We start from the raw sequence: 22,804 nt of genomic DNA on the forward strand, positions 1-22,804 counted from the left end.
ACATCTAGTCATGTGCCTCGATGCTCCTATGTCCAATATCCACTCATTACGTAATTTCACAAAAGTTGATGCGTTACCAACAAGTCTCTCCGGATCAGTATTGTCCTCTAGCATATTCAAGAATTTCTGGAAAGCAGTGTCAGAGCCTCTATTTGCCCGATTCTGCTGGAGGCTGCTCCCTGGACTGCATGTGCCCGGGCTAGGCTTCCACGGCCCGCTCCATGCTGTCATTTGCCTTTACCACGGCCTGCTCCACCATTGGGCTTGTTGCCCCAATCTGATGGGTATCCATGGAGAGCCCAGCACTTGCTATTCCAAGGACCCACTTTATGACAATATTCACAAACGGGCCGCCCATCTGGATTTTATTGAGGATGTCCAGAGTTGTTGTTCCCTTAGCAGCCCATACTGTTTCCCTGGCAATTCGTTTCTCCCAGTTGCTGCCCCGAGCCAGTTCCCTACGGCTACGTTTAGTTCGCTGGAATGGAATTGATACGGAATAAAATAGACATGGAATAAAATAGAAATTTTGATGGATTTTTTTTTGTTTGGTTAGAGGGAATAACAAAACTGAGAATTATAATTATGATGTTTAGTTGGCTTGAACAACGAATGAAAAGAACAGAAATATGGTGAAAAGACAGAAATGTCATTCATGCTAAATCTAATCTAATAGGATTTTATAGGATAAATTGATAACTTTAATGACAGTTTTTATAATTAATAAAAATAAACATTTTAAATAATTTAAAAGTAAATAATTTTTAAAAATGAATTATTTTAATTAAATTGCTGCAAATTGCTTATTAATAAAATTAATTATTTTAATAATTTAATAAGCATAATTATCTAAAGAACTAATAAAAAATTTTCTTAATAAAAACATACTCTTACAATAAAAATTTACCGTACATTATAATTTAATTACTAATTAAATAATTAATAAAGAATAGCCATTTAATAAAAAAATTTCAATTATTAAATAAATTATGAAAATTATTTTTTTAAAACGAATGGGCTGTGTCATATGGCGCTCATAAAACGAATCAGGATGTGTATAGCTTGATCTGAATATGTTAGAAACTTCAGAATATGACCATAAAGTAAGAGACTGGAAGCAAGTATAAGAAAAGTAATACCGGATGCAATACAACCATCATCTCGGAATATACAAGGACAGAGTCACAAGTGTAGCATCAACAAGTGCGTCAGAATAACATAAAGATAGATATCCTAAAAACTAGAAGGACAATCAATAGTACGTACAGCGTTCGCTATAATCTCTCATTAAGCCCTAACCAAGGGAGAACTTCGTGAGTATCAGCTCCATGCAGAAATCATTCAAAGGCCCACTGGTTCTCCCTCCGAACCTCTTCCTCTTCCTCAGGCGTGAAGTTGTTCTTGATGTTGAATGCCTTCCTTATCTCCTCCGGTGTTTTGCCCTTGATCATATCCACCACTGTTTGGCAGGTCAGATCCAACAACCCCTTGATGTTCAAGTAATTTGCAGCCTAAGCAAACAAACAACCACCAGTATCAACCATCGTCCATTAGATGACAATCATTTTCACTCTCTCAAAATTGAAATAACTATAAGCAATAACCTACAAACCCTAAATTATATCATAACTTGTGATGCTTTCATAACTCTCTCCAGGCAAAGCTAGTTCTATTTCCAAGTTCATTCTATAGATTTAAGTATACAACCCCAAGTTAACAAGTAAAGGAGCATCGAAATTGGTTCTCAAGCAGCATTCATGTTGATCCTTTATATGACAGATCAACTTAACAGCCAGCACCTGACAGCTAAGTAGCAAACTAATCGTCCCGCATATTTAATTAATTAAAAACACCAAGATGAGAGCAACGTATTAAAAACACAATAAGCCCCGAAGAGGGCTGTTAAGATGGGACCTTTTCAAGAACTCAACTGCATCTTTAATCCAGAAACTTCGAAAAGTTAACCGAGTAGCGACCAAAGAATGACTTCTCAGAGTATGAAGAAACAAATACTTCCAGGAGAATACATACACTGGAAATTTACCCAAAAAATAGAGCTTCAACAACAAAATCGTGAAAAGAACAGGCAGTGAAACTGAGCTATGGCAATTGGCAGAACTCGATCTAGGTCATCCAAAGCAAGAACTTTACATGGAATGAAAAAGTGATGCTACGATTCTTACCGTAAACGACTGTTAGGAGGTTGAGTAGAATGAAGCTTCACTTTCTTGGATGCGAACAAGATCCTCCGCCACAGAGACTGCTTCCCGAACAGTGATCTCAAGCTCAGAGACTTTCTCGATTCGAGTAGAGGAATCAATCGACAAAGGCCTAAATTTGAATTTTTCGGAGTTCGGGTCGAGGATCTGCTTCTTCCGCAGAAAGAAACATCACCAATCACTCAAATGGGTAGAAATAACTAACGAGCAGTCAATCAATGGACCAAAAATGGGTGGAATCAAAGGAGAGTTCAAGCATACCTGCTTCGGCTCAAGGGAGGTCCGCAAGCTTCGTCTGTCCTGTTGCTGCTTCCTCCGGCAGTGTAGTGGCGGAGATCAACACCTGAACCCTTTTCCGTGGTGGTGGAGGGACGAATCGACACTTGATGCGGGAGGAATAGAAGACGAGCTGTTCGATTGCTCTGCTAGGGTTTCTGAAGCTCTGACGAACACAAAAATGGGGCTTCTCTGCAGGAAATAGCAGGATGGCATGCAATTGTAATAATGCAAAGAAGTTGGGGGTATTTTTGCCTTTTCACGTCAATTTCCGGATAGGGAAATGCCATTCCGAACAGTCAATGTGAGGCACCCATATTCCCCATGCAAGCCGGATAGCTATTCCGGGTCGGAATAGTTATTCCGTATTCCCTAGAACCAAACGTCAGAATGCTTATTGCGTACGGAATATGTATTCCATTCCGTACCATTTCCTGTGAACCAAACATGCCCTACATTCCTGAGCTCCTTGTTCCACTGCGCTGTCCTTTTGCCAGGAAAACAGCCGCCTCAGACACAGCTTCCTTCAATCGAGCAACCGCGTTCTGGCTTTCTTCATTTGCAACCACCTGATAAATCTTGTTTACGTTCAGCAGTGGCTCGATGCTAAGAATGGTGGACCGGATGGTGTTGAATTCCGGTGCGAGACCCATCAAAAATTGAAAAACATTCTTCATCTGGACCGGATGGTGTTGAATTCCGGTGCGAGACCCATCAAAAATTGAAAAACATTCTTCATCTCCCTCTATGCTGTGATTATCGATACGGTCCCACGGTTGCGAATCGGGCTCTCGAGGTAGGTTTCGAGTTCATTCCAAAGAATTTTCATCTTGCCATAGTGATCTCTCACCTTGCGTAACTCTTGCTTGAGGAGAGAGATTTTAGACTTAATCTGATAAATAAGGGATTGATGGCCCTGCGAATACCTTTCCTTGAGATCGTCCCAGAGAAGCTTCCCGTCTTGAGCTCCAACAATCGTTGCATGAGTATCCGCAGCCATTAGTATTGAAAATCCAAGTGATAATTGTCGAGTTGCGGACCTCCCAACTTTCTTTGAGTGGGTCGTCCTCGTTCGGCTTCACCTGCGTTCTCGTGATAAAGGGCCGCTTGCTCTTCTCTCTAAGAGCGGTTAACATGGCCCGGGACCATGTGAGATAATTGTCTCCCTTCAAAGTGCAGCTGATCAATACTGCTCCCGTTCCATCGGCGGTCCCGAGTTGATAAACTGGCGGCAACTCCTCTTTCCTTTCACCATTCTGCCCTAACTCATAGCCCTTATTCGGCTCCTTCTCCAAATCACCAGTATTAGACATCTTGTCTTTAGATTAACTCACCACTCAACTTGCATGGATGGATTCGGTCCCAGTGCGTTGGCGCTCTAATACCATGTTAAGATTGGAATCAAAAGGTTTAATCATATTACTGTAAAAGGGTACAACATGTAGACAATAGTGTCTATCAAGAAAGGAAACTAGTGAACTGCGAGATTCTATTCCTAAACTACCCTAGCATATATGGAAACATAATATACATAATTGTACAATTCCCAATATCCGGTAATAAAGAGCGTCGGAACAATTAAAAGAAGGGGCATTAGCTCATTCTGAACCGCTTTTGATGTAACGCCCTGTGAAAGCTTTAGGCAACGGAGATATTTGCAGACAACCCCCTTTTCTCTTGCGGTATCTCCGGGTGAGCTTGAAAATTTGTAACACCGAAAAAACAAGTTCATTGTCAGCAGGAATTACTACTTTGTTATTAGAACTGGGTTTTCGTTGGAAAAAGAATACCTTAACAGAGGTATTTATTGGTCGATAGAGATTGCCATGGCTATGCCGGTAAGATATCGAGACAGTCTCCAATAAGCTTCGTGAAACTTGTCAGGCCCAGTTCCTGATCAATGGCTACATGAGAGAGGTAGGCAACTAGGCATCCCACAGTTCTGCAACCATCGAGTTGCTCATAAGAGGAGTACGACTCGCATCCATCTCATAAGTCATTAGACAATACCGCATATCTTGAAACTATTTTCTACATTGTAGCCAACTCTCTGCTCAAAGAGAGAGAATCCACGCAAGTTCTTAGGAGGATCGAATTCAATCGTGCATAGCGCAGGGTGGAAGCAATTTGATCATATAACTTTGCCTTAGCATTGATTCTTAAACCAAACTTAGGATATTTTGAAAGCAAAGCGAAGTAAAACCCAACAGGTCTCTGTCTAGTAGCCTTCTCCCCCATCAGAAGTAAATCGAGAACAACATCGATGATTCCTGCTTAGTCCTTGTCACTTGAGTTTTCCGAGGATTATTTTTTCCTGAGATCACCACTTGTCCTCGTAGAAGACTATGAGCTTAGAGATCACCCGCTTGTTCGCTAATTTTGGCCGGTTTGAAGAAAGCTTGATGTTTTCAAGGAAGCTGCGGTGTGCTATGTATGGGTTGAGAGATGGAACTAGTAGGAGAAAACGGGTTGAGAGCTTCTTGGAGCGAACTGGACGGTGGAGCAAACCTCGAGTAGTGACTAATTTCCCATGTTTTTAGAGAGAGAGTTTTGTGGGTTTTTAATGGCAAATTATTATAGTCATTTTTTTGTCCAAAAAAATTATAGAGTCAAATTTCTCATATCATAAAAAAGTTACGACACTTGACGTCTTGTAATTTCGTTGTACGATTTGAGAGATATTATTATCCAAAATTGCTATCTTGTGTGATGAAAATTGAATTTAACAGTAGTTTTCTAACTCGCTTATTTTCTTTTTGGCTCGAAACTTGATCCTAAGTTGTCATCCTATGTATAAGCTTTCTATAACCACCAAGAATACGAGAATTGAAAACCTGAGCAATGAAAATGAATGTTTCAAAGTCGACTTGAGAAGTTTATATATAGAGACCTTTTACAATACAGAGAGATAGAGAGGGAGGGAGAGGAAGAAAAAGGAGATGGAAAATAAAAAAGAAAGGAAAAAATTGAGAAAAAGGGGGATTAAAGGACCATTTTGATGTTTACACCATTTATCTGTCCATACTAATAGCAAGGTGACGGAAGGATCATATTAATTGATGTTTCGAGGGACTAAATTAATATTGCAAAATGATCAGATTGATATTCATGGACCAAATTGATATTCTAAGGGATCAAATTCAAGAAAATTGATACCGATAGGCCAAGGGACCAAATCGATGTTCCAAAGGATCAAATTGAAGTTGGTAAAGACTATTTTGATGCAGATTTCGTGCAAGGAACCCAATTGAGGCAACTCTAACTATCTCAAGGACAAAATTGATAGTTTACTCTTTATAAAATGGTGAAAACCAAAGAACGGGGAAGAGAGCAGATGATGGCGCAGTAATTTTACTTTTCCGCTGAGAATAACGGAAAAGATTAGCCCTCAGATCAGAGAACTTAGCCCGTTTGTTTTCAGAGTTACAATCACAAAAACTTTAACTTTAACTTTAACTCAACCCACTACACAATAAAAATACACATTTCCCAAGTCAATTTTAACTTTAACTCAACACACTATACAATATTTATCTTTTTCCACAATCAAAATCAAAGTTACTTTGACTCTGAAACCAAACGCCTCATAAAATTCCATCTTCCTCGTCAAAGCAAGGGGACCCGGAAGAATCATCAGGTCAGAAATGTTAATTAAATAATAAGGAAATATTGCCAGCAGAGCTAAGGTAAGTTTTCTTTTTTTTTTTTGGGATAAACAGAGGTCAGCTAAGTTAGCACCTGATACGAAATAATCTATATCTGGATTCACTAGCTCCACTGATTTTTTTTCTTTTTTTCTTTTTTTTCTGTTCTTCGTCGAAATATAAAGACGTGATTTTGGAGAGGAATTGAATTTTATTTTATGAAAAATAATAGGGTCAAGGCAAAGCAGATAACAAATTTGAGGATGAAGACGAATGTGTCCCTCTCAATCCAGCGGACAAACTGAGACCACGGATCGGAAGGAAAGGGAGACTTTTGAGGAGCGTAAGAAAAAGACAAAATCTCCCCCCCCCCCCCCCCCCCGAGAAAAAGAAAACGATTGTTAGCACTTTGAGTTTGACCAAACCAAAAACAAAACAAAAAAAGAAAAAAAGGAATGGAGCTTCTTATAGTTGAATCTCTCTCTCTCTCTCTCTCTCTCTCTCTCACGAGTCACATCTCAGCAAAACAGCAATATATATATATATATATTATTTTTCTTTTTGGAATAAAAAAATCCACGCAACCACTGCACTGCAATAGCCAATAGGGTGGGAATGAATATTACCTCATCAGGACAAAGACCCATGATTCCCACGGCTGCCTGCCTGCCACTGTTTGGCGCTTGCCATCCACCTCGGCTCGCTGGGACAAAAGAAACCTCACTCTCCTCGTTAACTCTAACTGCTTAATGCTTATCCTATCCACATATACATACTACAGTATACGCCTCTGACCTGAGTTTGGCAGTCCAAATGAAATTCCATATATAACACTATCATCAAATACATATACAACACTATCACTTCAATGTATGGCGGCCGTCTTGCCTTGGCCAAGAATATGTTGACTACGAATCAAAATTTTGCACCACACAAGCCAACCCTATCCATGCCACGCCACATGAGTGTCAATTCAAACGCAAAAACAGAGAATCTTCATTCAAACAAAGGGAGCTGATAGCAATACCTCATTAAGAGAAGCATAGAAGAAGAGCAGATAGTCATCAGCTTCACTGCTTATAAAAACTCAAAAAGAAACTAAAAGATATGCTATTCCACGGCGCCCCAATGTTTTCAAATAACATTACAGCTCCCACGTGCGTGAAGAGAGAAGACAATATAAAATATACAACAATGAAAACTTATATATACTATATATATACATATACATACATACATACATATATATATATATATATATATATATATATATTTCAGTAGCAGAATGATCTCTATAATGGTACTCAAGCAGTAATGACTCTCCAAACCACCATAAACATCAATTCCAGGAAATATTTTTCCCCAAATCCATTGATGCTGGGCAATATATATATATATGGATGCGAATCTGAACAATCAAATAAACTCTCTCATTCTCATTATCCAGTCAGTCTCGGGAAGAACCACTTGCACACCCCTAGCACTCATGTTTTATAACACAGCCATGACGTTTGATTATTAGGCAAATTCTAAATGCTTCACAATCCAAATGAATGTATCAACCTCGAAAAGCACACCTTGAGTAACAACTAATATGGACTAGCAGCAATTACAAAGCTTACGCACTTGATAGAGACGGAATGAGAGACGTAGAGAGACATATATTAGCTAGTTAATTTCCAAACTCTGCCTCATATTTCTCACAAAAATTCGGGAATTAGAACATTATAGCATCTCCTTAAATCTTCATGGCTACAATGGCCACATTCCTTGGGGATAAAGACGGATCAAAAATGGGTAACATGAATGCTTTTAGGGGAATTCCTTGCTCCTGGAGGAACAGTAACCTATCAAGGAGAATTAGAGTTTCCAAAACACCTCCAATAGCAGCTCTCAGGGACCAATAAGGCCCAATAAATTCCTGTCACAAAGATTCATCAGTAAACAATCAGCATGTATGCAGGTGGCACTTGTAAAATACTTGCTCTCCTGACACCCTTGGTTATATCTTTTGCTTGCAACTGAGGAATTATAATAAGTTGGATTGCCATCTAACACTCATAAAGTTTTAGCCCATTTTTTCCAAGGGAGACACATCAAACCAATCTGAAACATCCTTTCTGACATCCAGAATGTTATAAAACAACTACCTAGAGAGAGACGCTTGGAGCCAGCACATTGGACCCCAACTATCCTTTTAACTTGTTTCTCTATTTCTCATGTACTGACTGATAATAAGGTTAGGGGGGAGGGGGGGAAGACAGAGAGAGAGAGAGAGAGAGAGAGAGAGAGAGAGACTGAATGAGGCAAACTTGAATGAAACACAAGCTCAGCAAGAGGAATATACCATGAATGGCTCATGTTCTTTCCATATCCAATGGAGATCCATATCTTGCAAAGGTTGAAGACCTAGGCGTTGCAATCCAGACAAACTAAATTCCTCAAAATTACTGTAGTTGGTTCCACTGGGAGCTCTTTCACATATAGTGCTTCTATTATTACAACTTCCATTGCTATCAAAATCTGAGCCAACTCTGCAGCCTGCAACATGTGCTTTCCAATGAAAATGTTCGCACAGAGACGTGTGTAATTGCAAAAGTAAGCATCCTTGGAACAGCATAACTTCACTATTTATCCTCAACCCAGTAATATTTGAATAAAAAATAAAATAAAATAAAAGAATTTCCCTCGAATTAGTCTGATTTTGAGCCAGGGATGTTTGTTTACTTGATTCCTGATTCAATGAAGACTCTAGAATCCTCCTCTGCTGTTGGCGCCGCATGGCCTTCCCTTGTCGGCCAATTGATGGACTTGTTACCATAACTTCTGGGTAGTGGCTCAAAAGAACCTTCAATAGCAACAAAGAATTTGAAATGCAAAGAAAAAAATTCCTCAGAATATTTCAGAAAAAGATATTAGTAATGATTCTGCATCACTCTATAAAAGAAGGTAGAAAGAGAACATAAAATATAAAATACCATCTGGAAAGCAGCTCGGAAAGCATGCAACTCAAAATTGTGAAGACCAGAATCCTCTTTCAGACTTCTCCACCTCTCTGCACTCTATAAATTTTCTGCTCAAGGTTAACTTATATAGGCAAAACATCTATAATGACTGGATTTTGTTCATGCATTTCTTTTTTTAAGAAAAACTGGGCCAGACCATGCTCTTTGCTGAATTCTTTTTGGAGGCTAACTAATAACCTTCAAAATCTTTCTGTCTCCTATTTTCTAAAGCTTTTAATAAGTGGCCTAGTTACCAGCAAATAACAAGCTAAGTGCATGTTACTAATGCAACATATTTTGATAAGAGGAAACAAGAGATTTAGCAATACGAATTTAACCTGGCAAGCTAGATCTCGTGAACATTTTCCAAGTGATATGCCAGCAGATTTAATGCCAGAGCTCACGGGAAAACCTCTTTGACAGCTATCATCCTCCGATCCAACTTCTGATAATAAGTTGTAACAACAGCCTATGCTAACAACTGCTTTGACATCATCTAACTCAATAAAGGTCCTGATGCCCGAAAACAGAAAAAGAAAGCATAAACACGAAATGTCATAGTCTGCACCTTTCTAGCTTGCAATAAAGCTATATTTGAATGTAAAGGACTCTAGCACTATTGTACTCCCACCACAGATGTAGAAACTCCATGTCCAAAAAGTAAATGAAGCAGGAAAGAGAAGCACCTGTATTTCAAAGTAACTTGACACTGGCACTTACCTGAGCATTGTTACTGATAGATCTCCACATGAATGAAGACCAGCCAGAACAAGTAAGGCATCATTGGATGCATCAGACACGGAATCTGGTTTTCTCCCATCTATTTCATGCCTGACAAGCTTTTCATTTGCATCCTTATGAATAGGAATCATACTAAGGCCTTTCAACATGTCGATAGAGGAAACTTCGCATGTAATCGTCTTAGGGATGTTCAAGCTCATATTTGCTGATCTAACATGAGAACAGAAATCACAAAGAGTAAAGAGATAGTAAAAGACCTAACCTGCAATTTGCATAGCACATTCCATGGATGATTTTAGGATATATGAAAAAAGGCTTCAAAAATTAATTTGGCCCACTTAGTATAGCCTCACTACTACATACCTAACTTTGGAACAGCAGTCTCAGGAGTACAAAAATTTTCGCTGTCAGGCAAATGGAACTAGAATCAGGAATGCCTATTGGCTTGATCGCTGATCCTTGGGGGACTTTTGTTCTTATTTGCAAAAGGCACAGGACATTGCATTTGATGATAAAAGAAAAAATAAAGTTAAGATAGGCATCAGATAATGAAATGCCAACGCAAAGTTGTCTCCAAATGATGTTTCACATCTAAGGACCACTGCACAAACACACTGACGTCACCTATGGAGTTCGCGTAGTCAATACATGAAACTGGGGAAAAAATAAGAGCAGAAACTACAATGCTGTGGACAGATACATATACCCAGATCTTCGCATTTGAGCTGCATAATGCTTCTTAATTCGTTCCGCCCGTGCATCTGTAACCCTTCCATGGTGAGAAGAGGCATCAATGGCAACTACTGAGTGCTGGTACTGGAAGGAAAGTACTTGTGCAAGATAACCCTAGAAGAACTATTTTATCAGAAACTGGGAAGCAAGAATTGCAGGTTAAGCAAGAAGAAATATATCTCCTAAAAGTATATGGCACAAAAAGAAATCGGCTCTTGAGATTCAATATTGATGATAAAGCCTAAAATCCAGCCAGGACAACAGAAAATTCAAGATTTAGGCAACTTGAAGATGGAACCCTGTAACATGAATATTTGCATATGAACAAAAGTGTTGAATAAAGAACTTCACCACCACTTATAGCTCTCGATTTTATCATCATACATACAAGAAACAGTTATAAACAGTAAATATGATGATAGAGGGCCACACCTGACCAGCACCCACATCAATAATCGTGTGAGCGCCCACCCTCTTTGCAATGAAACTTACGATGGCAGATAGAACTTCAACCTGCTCCACAGTAATGAATGGATTCATAAAGTAGGCTTGCGATTCACATTGCTCAATTATGTGAGCAAAACACATGGTACAATATCATATATAAGCAGAAGCAAATCAATTATGGACGCCGCAAGCCATCAAGGGTAAGGTCATCTTCCATGGAATCAATCATCATTTCTCATAGGTAAAATCAGAAACCAAACAAAATGTAGTCAGAATCAGAACATACTTCATGTTTTTTCTTCATGCTCATGCCTTGGATGAGTACACTGCTGAGTGAGTCCGCGTGCAGACCCGGGAACATCTGCAGCAGAAAGATACATGTCTTAGAGTTAGACTTGAACTTACCTTATTCAATTAAAGTGCCCATTTATTTAAAAATAAAAATAAAAAGAAGAAGAAGCGGGAGGAGAAGAAGATGAAAAAGAAGGGGCCAATATACACAAGCAAAGCTGGTGGTCAGCAACAAAGTACCTGAAATAAAGCTAAATAGTGGAAGGCTACAGGGGCAACATCGTTTTCAAATGAAGCGGAATGTAAAGATTGAAATAACGGAAGAGCAATGCTAAGACAAAACGATGTGTGGCTCAATATGTCTAATCCCACATGAAGTCTGGCAAGAATTGCATGAGCAAAGTTTAGCATCGGACAAATGTGAATGGGAGTCATATTTTCCGAACCTTTTCCACTAGTTGGTTTTCAGGGGAATTGGCAATTCTATATGTTGGTACATGAATGACCAAGACAATCAAGAAAGACACAATTGCAACAACTAGGAAATTAATATGGCGATGTATCGAACCCGAGTATTAACCAATCCAATTTGAAGCCTAACAAATATGAGTGGTCCATAGGATTTAAAAGACTCCACCCATTAGTAACATTATAAGCTCATGAAGAACGAACGAACATAAGTGGAATCAACCCAGAGGTGCAATACAATTGAAATGATGTATTCTCCGGAATCAGAAATGACAGGGCGATATAATAAATGAAAACAAAAAATTGTTCATTTGGGAGTGCGTTAGAAGGTTCCATAATCAACTCTTATTTTTCAGTAATTTTATGCCAGCACTTTTCCATCAGCAACAGCACTCCCAAACCAAGCCTAAGAGAAGGAAAAAGAGAAAATACCGTTTGCAAGTCCGCCTGATCTCTAGGAAATGAAAGACACCTCAGCGTGTGAACGAACTTCTTAAGTGAAGCAGGCCAGTGACCCTATGAAGATGATTAACAGCGTGGGTTGGGAATGGGATATGTCAGGACTCCACCCACCAACAAATAATTAACTATCAATCTGACTTCTAGATGTCTGCAGCAAAAAAAAAAAAAAAAAAAAGCACGGTGAACCTGGACCACTCCGGAGGGAATCAGTAGAAGGTTCTGCACGGACTCCTCGCGCAAACAGTCCATCCATTCCTTATCAACAGCTTCCCACAGCCTATCCTGAAAGGTAGGACCCGAAGATTGTTTGAGCTGACAATCGAGCTAGAGCGGTCCGAGCGAACTGAGAAAGAAAGGGACCTTAAAGAAATTGACGACGTGAGCTTCCATGAGGAAAATGTAAGGTTCGATGAAGCGGACGATGGCCTGGATCCAGTCTAAGGTCTGAACTGCAGTCTGGCAGGAGTACTCGCAGCCACACTCAGCCATGTGCGCCGGAAACGGATGCCTCGCTTCTTGCTCGGAGTCGGAGGACTGGAGGTGGAGGGAGGAAAGAAGGGCGCAATCAGAATGACTTTGAGCAGTGCAGTGTCTATTTATCTCCATACCATCCCACGGTTTCTCCTTCCTCTCTCTTCTCACTACAATTTCCAATATCACATTATATTTTATTAAAATTTTTTTATGTAAATGTACTTATTTATTTTCCTTTTTTCCGGTATAAAGGCGGGACAAACGCTCAAGAAAAATTAAGAAGTACAAAGATGGATTATGACAATCCCTGCGATATCTCCTAACGGTAAAGAACCTAAACCATTAAGAATTAAATCAAGAACATGAACGCCGAGAGGACTAAGGATGGAGTGTCGTGCAAGCCAATCTACATATGAGTTTTCTTCCCGAAACACATGTTGAATACGAACCTCCCAATCCTTCATAAATAAGCTCTTGATATCATTAACCAACGAACTATGAAATGGACCGGAAGCCACCATTCCCGTAATCCAACCTCTAACAAGAAGAGAATCGACTTCGAGAATAATCCGTTTACAACCCAGAGACCAAGCAAGATTAAGTCCCGAGATGACACCCCAGAGTTCAACTGTCACCGTTGGATGACCGATATTGTGCATGTAACCATCAAGCCAATTCCCTGCTTCATCTCGAATAATGTCACCCGCTCCAATAAGACCAGGATTACCACGAGCAGCACCATCCGAATTTAATTTGACCCAGCAAGTCAGTGAACGAGACCAGCCAATAAAACTCCAATATTTTCCTGAGAGAGAGGATCAGCTTGAACCTGACAACCTCGAGCCTGAGTGAAACTCTTAGAGATGTCCATGATACGGGTTGCCTCATCAAATGGTCTATGAAAATCCTCCTGAAACAATTCTTTATTTCTCCAATTCCACAAGAGCCAACAACCAACCCCAAAGATGATTGACCAACTCACCGAGTTTGCAACACGCAGCGTGGGCCGAAGGTTTGAAAGGAGCCAGTCATGGAGGGAAAGGGAGAAAGAAAGCTTAGCAAGAGGACTGAGCTAGTAGCCTCATCCAAGTAGTCTTGGCAAAAGAACAATTACGTAAAACGTAGATAACCGATTCACTAGCGTCAAGTGGAAGAGTCTGTAAGATGACATCGTACCCAAAACTCCTGAGTAAAGAGTCGGTTGTGAGCAGCCAGCCATAGAAACTGGCGTATCCGTTTTGGTCCCTCCCAGTGCCAGATATATTTCCACAACAGATCAGTTCCTTGAGAGGGTTGGCTTGAAATAAAATCATAAGCCGAGGCTACCGTATATGCTTCAGAGGTACTAGGATGCCATATTAGATCATCCTGTCCTGCCAAAAGAGAAGGAGGGTGTGTGGCAACAATTCGAAGGCGGGCAGAATGATTGATGATCCGGGCAAAACGAGACTAATCCCAAGAGCTATCTGTTGTAGTGAAAAATCGAACTGACTGACCGACATAAGAAGCTGGGATCTCCTGCACTTCACTATTCAATAAAGGCCCATGATCCTGAACCTCTTTATCTTCCCAAAAACCCGCCCGACAACCATCACCAATCAGCCATCCCACTCCATGACAGACTGCATTCCAAGCTTGAGAAATTGCTCTCCAAAGCCGTGAATCTTAGCCCTAATTGACAAAGAAAAATTGTCACTTTCCCGACTATGGTATTTTCCTCTAAGTACACGTACCCAAAGATCAGAGGGACGAGTGTGAAGGCCCCAACCTATCTTGCCCAGAAGAGCAGTATTGAAGTCATAAACTTGACGGAGACCTAGTCCTCCGCAAGACTTGGACTGATTGATGACATCCTACCGAACAAGATGAACTTTGCACTGATCTGAAGAATGTCCCCAGAGGAAGTCTCTGCATAGTCTCTCAATGTCGTTTCAAATACTCTTAGGAAGCCTCTCATAGTCTGCATGGTATAAGAAGGAATATCTAGAAGCACAGACTAAAAAAGAGTAGCACGTCCAGCCATCGAAAGAGTGGAAGCCGACCAGCCTTTAAGCCTTGACCTCACTCGGGACACCACCGAATCAAAGTGAGACTTTCGTGCCCTGCCATGTACAATAGGAACCCCAAGATACCTCCCAATATTGTCAGCTCTAGAGAGAGCTGTGAGAGAGAATCTGAAGCTGTTGAGAGTCAGCCACGTTTTTTGAAAAATAACCAACCGTCTTTGCAGAACTAACCACTTGACAGGAAGCACTACAAAACTGGTCAAGAACTGAATATAACTCAACCATCTGACCCTCAGAGGCCTCAGCAAATAAGAGGAGATCATCTGCAAACAGAAGATGAGATATGAATGGACCATGATCTCCAACTCGCATGGGGTGCCATCTTCTTGCCCGAACTGAATCAGATATAAGATGAGCTAAACGCTCCACGCAAAGGACAAAAATATACGGAGATAGTGGGCAGCCTTGACGAATGTCCCGACCCATGGCAAAGCTTTCTGTAGGAATACCATTCCAGAGGATTTGCATAGATGCAGAAGAAATGCAGTCCATAATAATACCTCGCAATTTGTTCGGAATACCAACAAGAGCAAGTGTATCTGCGATGAACTTCCAACTTAAACGATCATATGCTTTCTCGCAAACTGTATCCGCCCTTGCACCACTAATGCGAGGCTCGGCAATGATAATTATATCAGGATTGTGCACCCGAATCAACTCCTTCAATTCATGTGTAAACTTCATGTTTCCCGCTCCCCTACAATTCCAAGATAAGAGACGCATAATCAAAAGAAAAGGAGAGGAAAAGAGGTAGAGAAACCTCAGCTCAACATTTGGCATCATGCCGGGCAAACTGCATAGCAGCGACCGCCGGAGAGGACGAAGCCTCCATAATTTCCACATCCTCAATCTTCTGGTCCCCCCCAAGAGAAGATAGATTTTCGAAATTATGTGCAGCCGCAAGCCCATCCTCCACCATAAGGTCTTGAGATTCTGGCACAGTAGTGTCATTCGAAGAATTATCTCCTGGGTCCGTCTCCAATGTAATCGGAGAAGGAGTTGGCCGGACCTCCAAAGAATCCCCATATTAGGTTAGACTGGATCTATATCTAATATGGATATAGAATTCATAACATTAAGATCTATGTCTATATCTATCTTTGCTAAAGGAGAGTTATAAGAGAGCTCTTTTATACATCAACATGCTATTCATAAGATGAAAGAAATATATTATTTTAATTTATTTCAAAAAGAAATCTTATATATTTTAAAAGGAAAATTCTAATATGAGATCGAGTTACGGTGATACATTTGCTACTTTAGTTCAAAGGTTTAGCACTTCAATTCAAGTATTCAATACTTTTGCTATTTGTGATGGATTATACAAAATACTAGACACTTCAACCGTAATATTAAGCACTTAAATTGAAAGTATAAGTAAAACACATTTGTACTAATCACGATTACTAAAAGAACAAAACATTTAGATTAAAGTACTAAACGCTTAACATGAAATTACCAAATGTGTGAAGGTGACATATTAAAAAAATAAAGATTAGGTGGTGGGATTTTAGTAATTTAATATTTCAAAATGGTAATAGTTTTCTACTTTAAGACCTATTTGTTAAAAATTTTAAAATTTTCAAATAATTACTTTTTTTAATTAATGACACTTTCTAAAATATCAGTAAGGAGAATTTCATATTGAACAATAAGTATAGTTATGTTTAATTTTGGACACATTCAATCACGTTAAAGATACTCAGGAGTCTACAAAAAAAGTTATTAAGGAATCTAATCTAATAACCTTTTTTAATATATAAAAATGTATGTGATTTATAATTTTTTTGCCAATTTCTAAAATAATATATTTAAAACAATAATTCAAAGAACATTTTCTAAATAATGTGATGTTTTAAATCATATTAATTTATATACAAATTTGTTAACTGTTCATTGATTTAATCATTGACTAACATATTAAATTATACTTATATGTCATGGGTAACTTTTTTTTGGTACCACTGAGGAGTTGATATTGTATATAATAAAAAGAAATTATCCCTCGCCACGAAGCATGGGGAGTTTTATAAGCTAAAATAGATCAAAATTTTTTATTTTATTTTATAATTTTTTAAAACAAAGGGGGAAGTGAGGAGCAAGTCTTCTTAAAATCTACAAAAGAAAAAAATTATATTTTCTTCCACACTTGGAACCAAGAAATAAATGATAAAGTAAATATGATTGAAATGAAAGGAGTATTAGAGGATTTCATGGGACTATGTTGGTAGTAAAAGGTAAAAAGGAAAGCTATAAGATTTTATAAAATTTTATGAAAATACTAAAATAAATTTTTTATGGATAATGTAAATCTTTTTTTTTTTGGCTTGAAGATAATGTAAATCAAAGAAGCTATTGTAGAGAAGATATATTTAAGGGTATTCAAATTAATGTAGGTCATCTATATCTATCTATCTATCTATACTTACTAAAAAGAATTCTAAAAGGTTCTTTTAAAGTAACCATATCAGCTATGAGTAAAATGATTATATTTTGTTTTTTTTGTTTCAAATTATATTTTATTCAGATAATGAATGAAAATAGGAATCTAAATAATTTATTTAAACTTTTATATTATTTTGTCAAAGAAAAAAAATACAAAGTAGATAATGAGTTTTCAAAATGGCCCTCTAATCTATCTATACACTACCAATAGATATAGTTTTCCATTTTACCTCTTACCAACAACGTAATCCCATATAATACTCTTATCTACTCCTATTTTTATTTTTATTATATTACTCTTTAGGAAAAAGTACAAAAACCCACCATATGGTTTGGGGTCGGGACAAATTACACAATGTGTTTTTGTTATGGACGGTTAGCTCCATGTGGTGTATTTTGTTAGACATATGAGGTTACGACGTTAATTTTTTTCCATTTTCAGTCCTCAATCTTTAACCTTTTAATTATTTTGGTTCTAAATCTTTTTTCTTTTATCATTCCTAACCTCAACTTTTCATTTTGTTTCATTTTAATCCTACAAAGAAAATCGATTAGCGGCCCCGACCCCTCCACCAAGGTCGCCGGTACCCACGGAGGACGCCGACGACCTCTGTGGAGGGGTCGAGGTCTCTTACTAACGGCCCCAACCCCGAATCGACCGGGGACTCCGAGTCGGAGGTCCTTGGTCGATTCGAGATTGGGGCTCGGAGTCCCCGGTCGATTTGGGGTTGGAGCCACCAATCAGCGAACCCGACCCTTACACCGAGGTCTCTGATACTCGCAGAGGCTGCCTCGACCCCTCATTTCCTTTCGATTTTCTTTATAGGACTAAAATGAAACAAAATGGAAAGTTTAGGATATGAATGATAAAAGAAAAATATTTAGAACCAAAATAATTAAAAGGCTAAAGATTGATGACTGAAAATGAAAAAAAAATTACGCTGTAACCCCTATTTCTAACGACGTACACCACATGAGAGCTAATTGTCCTAAACAAAAACACCTGGTGCAATTTATCCCGACCTCATACTATAATGGGGGTTTTTGTACTTTTCCCTATTTTTTATTCTCATTCTTTCTTGAGTTCCAAGCATTAGAGAAAAGTATTTTTACTATCTATATCTATCAAGTCTATTTATAGCACTTTATAAAAATGCTAGAATATTTTTTTATGAAAATATTAATGAAAGAAGTTATTGCAAAGAATATATATATTAAGGTGTTTAAATTAATATATATTACATATAATACTGCAATTTTCATGAAAATTATATTTTCCTCATTTTTTTCAAAATCAGTATTTTCCCTTTCAAAAGTTCCCCAAAACTCTATTAATGTGAGGATAAAACTATTCAATGTTTTACTTAACAAGTTATTATAGTTTATACAAGCATATTCTACATTAATTTGACTGTATTTCTTTAATTTTCTATTTAATTGTAAAAATATATTTAATTCATTCAATATTTTTTAATCCACAAATACCATAATATAGTTCCCATATTTGATAATTTGAATTATTAAAGAATATTAGTGGAGTTCATATTAGAAACAATCAAATAAATCATATTCAAGAAAGCTAAAATAATTTAAAAATTAAGATAAGTTAACAAGTTTCGGATATTATTGTTTTATCATAAGATTAATCTGCGGCAATGCTCAGGAATTCTTTTCTAGTATACAATGAAAATAGAATACAAAATTCGCTCAAAAAAGAGAGAGATTATTCTACATGATAAATTAACATATTAAAAAAATTTAGATAATAAGCGCGGGTATATGATCTAGTATATCAATATAGATATAAATATATATATTATTATCATATCATTTGGGAAAATAGCACCGTACAACACGATTTTTTTTTCACGCTGCAGCACAAATTCAAATAATTTGCTTGTATAACATGAAAAAAAAATTTCACCACATAGCATGTCGTCCATGTTCCGTCAAGAAATGGATGGAATGCTGACGTGACAGCTTGTTTTGGGGGGTGGGGGGTGGGGTGGGTTTGCAACAAACAATAACTTAGGTGTATAAACAAATAAAATATAAGTTAATTTTTTTTAAAAAAAAGACCCCGATCGGGGTCACTAGCTAGATCGAGAGGTGGTGGCCGGCAGGGCTGTCCCAACCATCTCCTTCAAATCATTTGCTTGTATAACATGAAAAAAAAAATTCACCACATAGCATGCCGTCCATATTCTGTCAGAAAATGGATGGAATGTTGACGTGGCAACTTGTTTGGGGGAGGTTTTGCAACAAATAATAACTTGGGTGTATGAACAAATAAAATATAAGTTAAAATTTTGAAAAACAAAAGACCCTGATCGGGGTCACTAGGCAGATCGAGAGGTGGGTGGCCGACAGGGCCGTCGCAACCGCCTCCTCCGATCCCAAATGGGATTTTCTTTTTATTTTAAAAAAGATTAACCATATTTTATTTGTTTATACCTCTAAATTATTGTTTGTCGTCAAACTCCTCCGAAACAAGTTACCACACCAGCATTCCGTCCATTTCTTGATTGAATATGGACTACATGTTGTGCGGTGAAAATAATTTTTTTTTGTGTTGTACACGGAAATAATTGGAATTTGTGCTGTATCGTGAAAAAAGTCAAAAAATCGCGATGTGCGGTATTATTTTCCCTATCATTTTTATATGTAATATTCCTCCGACCCCCAGCCGAGCTAGCTTGATGTCTGCATGCCAGCTTCCGTCTCTAATCTGATGTGATATATATATAGAGAGAGGGAGAGAGAGAGAGCCAAGTCCAATGATCTGATGTGGTATATTAAGAACAATAAAAATATTATCTTACGTTGTAATTCTCTCTCTCTTTCTAGCTACTTATATTATTGCTTAAAATCAGCAGTTTTGCAGAAGTTGGTATGACATTTAAATTCATCAATCTTTATCCCAGACTTTTAATGTGAAACATTAATGTTACATTTGATCGTCAAGTTTAAGATAAGGACGGGACTGGGATGAATTGATATTTTAAATCCCATAGGATTACAATATCATAATTAAGTGTTTGAAGAATGTTTAGGTTTAGGGTTAGGATATTAGAGCAAAATGATAAATGCGTCCCTTAGAATAATTATTTTAAATTTTAAAAAATTAAAATAAACTCTGAAAAATTAAAATTAAACGTTATCTTAATCTCCCATATATATATACTAGATATATTATTTCACTAGTGCGATGCACGGATCTTAAGTTTCGAAACAATAATTTTATATTTTATTTATTTTCTTAATGTTAATTGTCAAAAATTACATTAATAATTATAAAATATGTGTTAAATTCACGAACATAGTTATTTTTAATTAATTAACGTGTATTTAAAAAATGTAATTAATGCATGTTAATACATCAAATTTAATAGATATGTATATCTCATAACGTAAAAGAGAATTCCTCATAAAAAAGTTTGAAAATAAAAAATTATACATATAAAATTAGAAAAATTAATATTTATTATTTTATGAGTAATATATGACCTTTAAATGTGCGTAAATGAAAATAATTTTTTTTTTGAAATATTCATTATTAGTGAAAAAAGTTCTAAAAACTTTTGAACTATATTTCAAGTGCTTGTATTATTAAGAATATGATAGATATATTGAAATAACTACGACTATAAATTATGTCAAAAATAATGGCATATTCCTCTTGAAAGCCTACAACTAATATTTATATTTAGGTTAATAACAAAAAAAGCATAAATTTTTTACATTTTAACAATTCTAACACGAACTTTTTTCCTTAACCTAAAAATGCACAAACTTTCGAATTGATAACAATTCTCGCACTGTTAATTTGGACGGAATCGATGCCATAAAGGACATTGGCGACCCCAATCGAGGGGTGATGGCCGGGTCATGGCTCTACCGCCGGAATTGGGAGAATCTCCAATTTGAGGGTTCTCCCGATTTCGGAGGGTGAGGGTCTCAATTCTGACCACCACTCCCTACCCCTTTCCCCCGGATTATGGTCGCCGGCCCCCTTCTCCTAATTGGGGTCGTTGGTACTCTCTATGATCTCGATTCCGTCTAAATTAATGAAAAATTCGACATTGCACTAAAATTATTATCAAATCGAAAATTTATGCATTTTTAGGTTAAGTAAAAAAATTTATCCCAAAATTATTAATCCTTTATATTTTTATCGTGTGTATATATATATCCCATCATCTTACTATTGAAAAAGTTCTTTTTCCTTTTTGAAGAAAGAAGAGAATGGAATCTTAGAATATTTTATTATAGGAAGCCCTACTAATGACATGCGGCTGGAATTCTCCTTTAACTTAATATATAAATAGATATTAGTCTTTTTTTTGTGCATTGCGCTGGACTTTTACCATAAACTTAACTGTTTTAATTAAATTTAAAAAATTTCATGAAAATATTCCTTTTTCTACAATATAATATTTACTAATTATATTCAAATATCTTTAGAAATTTTGATTAATTCATATAATAAAAATATATTGAAAAAACAAAAGAAAAATACTAGTGTAATGTTTTCAAAATAATTAGATTTTCAATTTAATAAAAAATTAGTAACTATAACTTTTTAAGGAAAATTTTCAGTCGAGTAACGAATCCTCTAGCACTATTTTTTCTTTTATGGGCATATCGTACTCGTGTCATATTCCAGTTTATTTGTGTCGTACTTCGATTTATAAACTCTTCAAAGAGCCAATTGCATGTGCATACTGTCGACTGTTTTGCGTACTAAAGTACATGATGCAGCCGACAGTACGACATGCACTTGATTGTCTGAAGAGTTTTTTTTTTTAGTACAACACAAATGAACTAGATGACGACACGTTCATAAAAGACAAAATAGTATTGTAGGGTCCGTGACTGAAAAATTTCTTTTCATTGCACTTGCGTTCTTGTTATATTTTCTTATCGTAGGTACCTCTTGAAATCTTGATCTTTTTGTTGTACTCTACAATATTCTCTTAATTGAGATTTCTAATGAGTTATCAAAAAAAAATTTGATGATAATTTTTTATTTTAAAAAAAAGTTTCCCTATTTGTTGTGCTATTTTTACTCAAGTCTCATTTATTAAAATTCGTGAATTTGAATAATTTTAGCTAAAATAAATCAATTATTTCTATGAGAGATTTACTTAATTGAGCTTTTATAAGATTTGCAATAGTTTTAAAACATTATTCAATAATATTTAAATTCATATAATTATAATTTTTATTTTTCTAAGATTATGAATATTTATTTACTATTGAAATAACAATGAATGATTATTCAAGTTAATGTATTCTTCATGTTCATATTTGCTACTATTATTTATTAATTAATTTTTTTAACATATTAATCCATAAATTACAATACATTGTTAATTATACAACATTGGCGGTAAAATTTACATTGAATTAGTAGACTTTATCTTTTATACCATGTTTAGTAGTGTTAGAAGGTAGAAATTAATATTTTTTAGTATCATATTTAACAATTTAAATTATTGACCGTCATATATTTCTCTCTATACACACAAATA

The 22,804-nt window shown here is 36.8% G+C and overlaps 1 protein-coding gene across 2 annotated transcripts; it reads right to left on the reverse strand.

Annotated features, from left to right (window-relative positions):
- Positions 1-7,553: 7,553 nt before the first annotated feature.
- On the reverse strand, positions 7,554-15,843 carry LOC116214752 (methyltransferase-like protein 25). 2 transcript variants are annotated; one of them, XM_031550196.1, is made up of 14 exons: positions 14,528-15,843; positions 13,209-14,430; positions 12,646-12,819; positions 12,472-12,567; positions 12,256-12,339; positions 11,351-11,425; positions 11,050-11,130; positions 10,592-10,731; positions 9,865-10,095; positions 9,483-9,657; positions 9,118-9,201; positions 8,867-8,987; positions 8,487-8,680; positions 7,554-8,060 (listed from the first exon to the last, which is right to left on the reverse strand). In XM_031550196.1, the coding sequence occupies exons 2-14, from the start codon at positions 13,416-13,418 to the stop codon at positions 7,878-7,880; spliced, it is 1,848 nt and encodes a 615-aa protein (XP_031406056.1). In that variant the 5' UTR covers positions 13,419-14,430; positions 14,528-15,843; the 3' UTR covers positions 7,554-7,877. The 2 variants fall into 2 exon arrangements, with proteins under 2 accessions (XP_031406056.1, XP_031406057.1); XM_031550197.1 differs by having other exon boundaries at positions 12,646-12,926; positions 13,209-15,842.
- Positions 15,844-22,804: the final 6,961 nt, after the last annotated feature.

Source organism: Punica granatum, chromosome 7 (genome assembly GCF_007655135.1).
Source record: "Punica granatum isolate Tunisia-2019 chromosome 7, ASM765513v2, whole genome shotgun sequence".
NCBI lineage: Eukaryota > Viridiplantae > Streptophyta > Magnoliopsida > Myrtales > Lythraceae > Punica > Punica granatum.

Bases quoted from the DNA above. Each gene is read 5' to 3' on its own strand.
- LOC116214752 (XM_031550196.1), bottom strand. From the start codon at position 13,418: ATGCACAATATCGGTCATCCAACGGTGACAGTTGAACTCTGGGGTGTC. The intron at 10,732-11,049 runs GTGTGGCCCTCT...TAGTTCTTCTAG, and splicing joins TTGATGTGGGTGCTGGTCAG to GGTTATCTTGCACAAGTACT. The intron at 8,988-9,117 runs GTATTTTATATT...TTGCTATTGAAG, and splicing joins TCCGAGCTGCTTTCCAGATG to GTTCTTTTGAGCCACTACCC.